The following is an 8,404-nucleotide window of genomic DNA, read 5'->3' on the forward strand; positions in this document are numbered from 1 at the left end:
ACGACATTAAATATTAAAAAAATTAAATTTACATTAAAAATGAAAAAGAATATTAAATATACAAAAAAAGTAAAGTAGTTCAAGAAGTTTTAATATTTTTAAGTTTCTTCATTTAAAGCAAATGACTGTTTATAGAGATATTCTATTATTAGTGTTGTTTATACTTATTTATTGCAAACCTGCATTAGGCACATATCAAAGTAATATAAGAAATTTTATGATGGAGGATCACAATTCACTGTTCAATGCTAGCAGTAATTACTGAGCAAACAGACGTTATAAATTTATTAATTTGTTTTATTTCAGTTTTTATCTGTAAAAAAAATTTTCAAATTGTTTTTGTGTTTTATATTAAATACCTATATTTGCCAACAAATAATGTCAAGTACCTTATATATATAACATTACTTAGTTAAAAAGATTATATCTACTTAAATATGAATTCAGTTAAAGTTTTTGATAGAAATATCTCAATTTTACACATTGCTCAATTATTATGATACATTTTTTCAAATACTTGCTTTCATTGTATAAATAAATTTACACTGCATAATTAAGTTTTAGAAAACTCAAAGTGCTATTTAAATAAAAGTTTAACTTTTATTTTGATAAGCATTATTTTTATACACTCCATTGATGCCTAATTAAGTCTGATAAATTAGGAAGTGAAATTATTAGTCCTTAAAATGAAAGAAACCAGCGGTTTAGCAAGATAAGATAAATTCTCCTCAAAATGAATGAGATGAATTGTAACCAAAATGAAAGAAATCAGGTTATGTGAGAACTCAATAGGTATATATTACGCAATACATAGAAAATTCACTTATTTTATTTATTCGGGTCTACCTTGGTGCTCTGCCATCTATCATGTTTTTTTGACTTTGATTACTGTTAAAATATGGTTTTACTAAGAACTAAGAAAACCTTTATTATTTAAAATTCGTTACGGTGATTATTAGCTGATAGATCAAAAAGAAATTAGTGGTTGCAATCAAGGCACGAATAATTTTTACTTCAGATCAAATTGCAAAATTCGTTTGCACCGATACTTAGAGTGTTTTTGTTATTTGGGGTGATAGCTAATTGTATCCACAATAACCATTTTAAATTTCGGCTGCAACTGCGATTTTAACACATTTGGGATGGCTAAATATCCAGCCGCACAAGATGTATTTATGTAATAATCCATATACATGATAACGGTTAGTTACATCTAACTAGATAATGCTTCTTCAGTTATCAGTCAACAGTACTTCAATAATGTGTTGAATTGCATTTAATTAACAATAAGCAGGACAAAATATTTGAACATCGGGTCTTGTCCGAATCGCAAATATTTTGACTCACTAGCTGATAGGGCACCCCATAGTAATTATTTCACTTAAAGGCCGTTCTCCATTCAGAATTTTCTGCGCTAATTTTGCTCTTTGGCGGTAAACTTCAAGCGAAATTTAATCTCCATTTACCGCGCTGAATGTTGTTATGTTTTTTTTTATAAAAAAAAATGGTTTTAAATAAAAGAAATCTACTAAAAAAGAAAATAACTTTGTTGCTTATATTAAAAAAGTGTATTTTATTGAGAAATCGCAGGAAACATAATATGTAGAGCGTAGAAAGAAGTATACACTATTTGACAGTGTATACTTCTTGCAGAGTTTTCGCATGAGTTCACAAACCTTTGAAATATTTCTATTATGGGTTGCTCCATTTATATCAAAATCTTCTCTAAGACGGGCAGTTGCAGCTGCTGAAGAAAGACTATGTATAGCATTAAGATATCTTGCTACTGGCGATGCTCAGATAACAATCGCAATAAATTTCAGAATGAGCCCTACAACTATAGGAAGAATTATCATAGAAACATGTAAAGTAATTTGGAATGTTATTTGTAAAAAAGGATATTTGTTAGCACCATCTTCACAAAAAAAATGGCTTAAAATATCTTCTGAGTTCTACGAAAGATAGAATTTTCCTCATTGTCTTGGGGCAATAGATGGTAAACATGTAATTATTCAGTCGCCAGCCCGAAGTGGCTCAATGTATTTTAACTACAAAAAAACATTTAGCATTGTACTTTTAGCAACGTGTAATGCAAAATATGAATTTGCTTTGGTTCATATAGGTGGCTCCGGGCGTTAAAGTGACGGTGGTATTTACAATAATAGCAAAGTTGGATCCGCTATTAACAATAATCTGTTAAATTTTCCTGATCCATCATGTACAAGTGGTTATTCGAAATCCATAACATTTCCCTACACTTTTTTAGCCTACAAGGCATTTGCATTAAAGCCGCATATGATGAGGCCTTATCCAAAAAGAACTAAAACAGAAATTGTGTTTAACTATCGCTTATCAAGAGGAAGTAGAGTAATTGAGAACTCTATTGGGGTATTGGCTAACAGGTTCCGAATATTTAGAAGACCGATAGTATTAAAGTTGAAAATGTGAAAATTGTTGTAAAAGCAACTGTGGCTCTGCACAACTTTAATGAAAATACAAATAAAAACAGATAATTTCTCATATTGCCCAAGTCATTATGTTGATCAAGAAACTTTACACGAGAGTATTCCTGGTCAATGGAGAAAAGATACAAATAATTATCAAGGACTTAAATCAATTCAATGTCAAGGAGCCCATAATTTTATCAATAAAGCAAAATCTATAAGAAATAATTATAAAGATTACTTTAATTCGGAGGAGGGCTTAGAATAGTTGGCAAGATAGAATAGTTAACAGTACATCTAATCCTTTTGATGAAGAATAATATAATATAGTAAATAATAATATTCAGACACAGTATACAAGGAATAAAAAAGAAAATACTATAAAGTTAGATGTTTTTTATCATAAATATAAATAAATTTATATAATTTTTATATAAAAAATTTTGTTTAAAAAGTTATTATTCTTCAAACTCTAAAGTAAATAAAACCTCTTTAATTCTTATTCTTGCCAAACAGTTTTTCTTTTTTGGAAGCTCTTTTAACCTGCTAAACAAACCTCTACAATATAAATCATTAGAATCTGTGTTAATAGTTTCATTGTCATCTTTATTTAATTGTTTTAAACTTTCAACAAGTAAGGTATCAATAGCATTGACTGCTTTATGTTTTTTTATATTGTGACTTGAGCAAGTTTTTGTGTTGAACTGCAAATCGGTGGAACTGCAACCAACTTGTTCAGCTAAATTTTTTGTGTATATAGTTGGTTCAACTTGAAACTCTATATTGACGTTTTCTTCAACTATTGATCTAAGCTCGAATCTGTGTCTTGAGGACAGACTGTATCTGTCAAGAATTGTAGTTGTTTGAAATATGTGCATGTTGGCAGTATAGATGCTGTTGCCCCTGACCTTGTTGCTTTCACTCGTCTGTCATTGCATCGATTAAAATTTTCTCGTAAACCTTTCCATAGCTTTTTTAGGGATTCAACTATAAAACTAATTAGAACAGAGTGAGTTTTAATAACAAAAAATCAAGTAAAACAAAAAAATCTAAAAAAAGCACTGCTTAGAGTGCCATTCTATATTAGAATAAGTATAATCAGTTACTATTAATTGATTAGAATTATAAATCAGATCTATAAACATAAATCAGCCCAAAACTAAAACTTTTCTCTACAGTATCCCTTTGAATGCAAGAAATTTATTAACCTGTATAAGCACCACCTAGACTTTCATTAATCATTTCCCAAGGATTTTTTCTTTTATCATAATCTTTATGCGAAGATAATGCAGTATTCCATAAACAGGAGTATTTTTTAACATACTCAATAAACTCTTCACTATCGGTTTCGTCTATGTCGTTGAAGTTAATTTTTCTTTTTAGAGTTGTATTTACATTTTTTTTAGTTAATTCTTTAGAAAATATAAGTGAAGTTTCAATTGTTGGTTGCGACAAAAACAGTTGCTGTAAATTGTTTTGTTTTTGAAGCAAAGATAAAATATATGTTTGTTGTTCAGGTGACATATTAATTCTAACCAAATCACTATTGTTATTAATTTCCATTTTGCTTTTATACCTTTTTATAATATAAAAACAAATTAGTTATATTATAAAGAAATATAACTATTATTATAAAATTAGTAACTATTATAAGTCTAGTTATATTATTCCTAAAATAATTATTACTTTATTTACCCGTTTACTATATCTAATTTAGCATTAATATTTCATAATATAATCATAAAATAGCAAAATTGTTAATCCAAGTATACTTGTTTTTTTTTTCAAAGTTTGTTTAAAACAAAATAATATTTCTTGTATCATGTTTATCATTGATAGCTTTCTTGCTTTTTATTGGATAATACTATAGGAGCAACTAACTTTCTGCTCAAAAGCTCAACGTTGTCGAGCTTTTATTTCCTCGAAACTTTTATTATAATTTTCCGCCAACTTTTTTTAATATTACAGTGTGCGCATGCGTGAAGTTGCTTTCCGCGCGGAAAGTTTAAAAAAAAGCTGAATGGAGAATAGCCTTTAGATTTGACAAATATTAGGCGTATGGCAGTCAATTCTAAAATAAAAATTATAAAGTTTTTTCTGTGTCTCTTTGATTTAACTGAAAAATAGTATCTAAATCCGATATTCATATAATATATGTATATCTTATATACATTTACACAGAGTTATATATAAATGCAGGGGCGGATCCAGGAATAATATTGACTGTAGCAAAAGTAAAACCAGATAAGCCCAGCAACAGGGAGACCTTTTTTTTTTTTAAACTCCAACATAGGTACCCTTTTTCTAAAAATGCTAAGGTTTCAAGAGGCACCACAAAAACCTTAGTTATAACTGCAATATTTTAACTGAAAAAACCTGTTTTGTTAGGTTACTAGTAAACAAATTTATCCTTACCTTAATTGCATTCAACATCCTAAGCTGTTAACTAATGATCAATAAAGTAAAGTTCAAATCATGAAAATTTACTAAATTCAAACCATATTTCAACAGTAGGCAACTAAAACAAAATAATGGCAAAGATAGAACTCAATAAATATAAAGAAAAATAAATTTCCTAAAAAGTAAAAAAACCTACAAGTTTTTTAACAAATCCTTATAAGATAAATATAATAAATAATAATAAAAGTATTCATGATAACATCAAAAAAATATCCTATAAATATTCTATCAGTAATAAATAAAAATATTCTATCAGTAATAAATAAAAATATTCTACATATATTCTCTCTCTCATTATATATATATATATATATATATATATATATATATATATATATATATATATAATATATATATATATATATATATATATATATATATATATGTATATATATATATATATATACATACATATAAATATATATATAATCCGTATATATCCGTATAATCCGTATATATCCGTATAATCCGTATATATCCGTATAATCCGTATATATCTGTAATATATATATATATATATATATATATATATATATATAAATATATATACATATATATATATATATATATATATATATATATATATATATATATATATATATATATATATGTTTATATATATATATGTATATATATATATATATATATATATATATATATATATATATATATATATATATATATATATATACATACATATAAATATATATATATAATCCGTAAAACTTTGTATCTATTCATCAGAGTTTAATATATTTTTAAATTCTATTTTTCGTGGAAATGCAGTCGCAAATTTATCTACATCAATATTCAAATCAATTTCAATACCTTGATGAATGTGCAAAATGGCAATACCATTTAAACGACCATCCCCCATAGTATTGCGCAAGAAAGTTTTAATTCTTTTTATAGCTGATAATGATCTTTCGCATGTACATGTTGTGACTGGTAATGTGCAAAAAATTCGAAGTATAGTGGAAATGTTAGTAAAGGTATTGTCATCACATTTTTGTAGTGAATCTGAATTGGTTTTAGGAGCATATCAGAGTGATTTTTCCAGTAAACTTTGCACATATCCAACTAAGCATAAAAATAGCTTCGTTTTGGTATATATTTTTGGTAAATTCTTTACCTTTTACCTTTTTTCCTCCGCTCTTAGTCAGAAATTAAATTTAATGGTATAATGGAGAAACTATCTAGCAATACTAAATTTTCTAAAGAAAATAAAGTATCTTGCTGTATCAGAATGTGGTCAAGAAAAGGAATTGAACAAGTTACTCGATAATATTCACTTATATTATCTACTTCATGGTTATCACGTTGTGTTTGTTGACCACATGTTCTTGGTTTAGATGGCATTGTACTAGTAGTTGCAGCTATGCTAACAGCTTCTTTATACCATTCTGTGTGTGAAATATCAATAGAGCTCTGAAGAGATATGAGTATTCTTTAAATTTTCCACATCTCTACGTGCTTTTGGGAAATCTTTATCAACTTTTTGCAAAGGTTTTGTCAGTGGTTTTGTATTGCCTAATAACTTCCTAACTATGATTAAGGTGATGATAAACTTAAAAGAACGACATATTACCACATATGCAGAAGCATCACCTCTAGATTTGTAGTTTAATGTCACATCTTCTTTGATGCAAATAAGAGATGCAACTATAGCTGGATATAATTCAATAAAGGCTTCAAGACCATCAATTCATTCAATCCACTTGGTTCAAAAAACATTGATTGTCTTTTGAAAAGATGATGTCGGAATTGCTCATTAATTTTTGAAGATAGATCTTCTAACCTTTTTGGAGAATTATTAAAAAAATCAGAGATAATTCGAACATGATCCATCATATTTCGAATGGAAGGAATTGCGCATGCTTTGGCAACACATAGACTAAGTTTATTGAAAAAACAGTGGACACATGGAGCTTTAAAAAATTCTTTTAAAATTAATGCTGCTATACCACAAAGACGCCCTGCCATGTTACCAGCCCCATCGTAACCTTGCCAACGACAATAAGACTTTTCCATACCAAGTTTATGTATACTTTTCTTGATCTTGGTTGATAAGGAAACTCCATTTAAGCCAGTATTACAAGAAATAAATTTTAGAAAATCTTCCTTAACTTTACAGCATTCATCTATGTATCGAACAATTATAGCCATATATTCTGTTTGGCTTACATCTGAGGCTTCATCAGCTAAAATAGAAAAAAACTTTGCTTTTTTTATTCTGTCTGTCAATAGCAATTGAACAACACCTGCACAAATATCAATCAACTCATTCTGCACTGTCTTTGATCGATAAGTAGCATTTTTAGGACCATTTTTAAAATGGTCACTCAAGATCTTGTCACCGCATAATGCCATCAGATCTGATAAGCATTGGAAATTACCAGCATTATTACATTGCTCAACCAGATGTTTGGCGTCATATCTGTGTCCTCTAAGCGGTATATTCTGCTTACAATAAAAAAGAATTGTACGTGACATTGAAAACAAAATTTGTCGATTTCTAGAAATATTATCAGACAGAAACTTATTGAGTTGCAAATTATTTGGAATGGCTTTATTAATCGTTGCTGTTTAAAAATCAAACATTGTCTGTATTGAGGTTTTATGCATTGGAGAAGTGTTATTAGTGATAATATTCTTACATTTCCAACTGACCAAAACCGATATGGAAATTTGTAGAATAATTGAGTAGTTGAAGAGGCTTTTCTGAACAGAAAACAAGAGATACAGAACAACCCATTATAGTATTTTGAATAACACAGCCATGAAAATTTTTTTAACCAAACAGGGTTACATTTACGACCATTAGTTTTAGGAAATATATAGTCAGAAGATTGCACCCATAGTTTATTAGAAGATTATATTTCTCATACTTTGATAATTTTTCCACTTTGTCTACAAACAACATTCATCTTCCACTTTGTCAACAAACTACATTCATCTTCTGTTGCTGTCTTTTCATAATTTATATGCAGTTTTGGAATTGTTACATCTGATATCAGTTTTTTTAATTTATTATTTAAATCCAAAGATGAAACAGACACATACAATCGTTTATTGTTCGCAGAAAAAAAATTCTTAATACACGATGAGGGTTTGGTCAAATTACTTTTTTGTATAGCAGAACAGTGAGGTATTTGAACAAGTTGGATATTTGAAGTGTATTTTTCTCCCATTACTACAATATTTTTTGCAGAATTTAAACATGTTTGAGTATGAACTAAAATATTTCGAAATTCTGGCTGAGCGCTTTTAAATAATACCAGAGGCACATAGTGATTAGGTTTGAAAAAGTGCATTTTTCCCATATATGTAAGGTTGCTTGGAATTTCTTTTTTTTGTGTCAACATTGTACAGCATCAAGTAAATTATTTGATTGGGTTTATCGAATTTCTTAAAAGACTGTGGGTACATTTTACTTTTAAAGAGATATTCTAGACATGCATCTCCTGTAGTAGGATAAAAAATTTTTAAAGGAATCTAAA

General features: G+C 28.0%; 1 protein-coding gene across 1 annotated transcript; it reads right to left on the reverse strand.

Moving 5' to 3' along the window:
- Window positions 1–6,059: 6,059 nt before the first annotated feature.
- Window positions 6,060–7,659, reverse strand: LOC136081248 (52 kDa repressor of the inhibitor of the protein kinase-like). Its single transcript, XM_065798549.1, has 3 exons — window positions 7,562–7,659; window positions 6,603–7,419; window positions 6,060–6,332 (listed from the first exon to the last, which is right to left on the reverse strand). The coding sequence occupies exons 1-3, from the start codon at window positions 7,657–7,659 to the stop codon at window positions 6,060–6,062; spliced, it is 1,188 nt and encodes a 395-aa protein (XP_065654621.1).
- Window positions 7,660–8,404: the final 745 nt, after the last annotated feature.

This window comes from Hydra vulgaris, chromosome 06 (assembly GCF_038396675.1).
Source record: "Hydra vulgaris chromosome 06, alternate assembly HydraT2T_AEP".
Lineage (NCBI taxonomy): Eukaryota > Metazoa > Cnidaria > Hydrozoa > Anthoathecata > Hydridae > Hydra > Hydra vulgaris.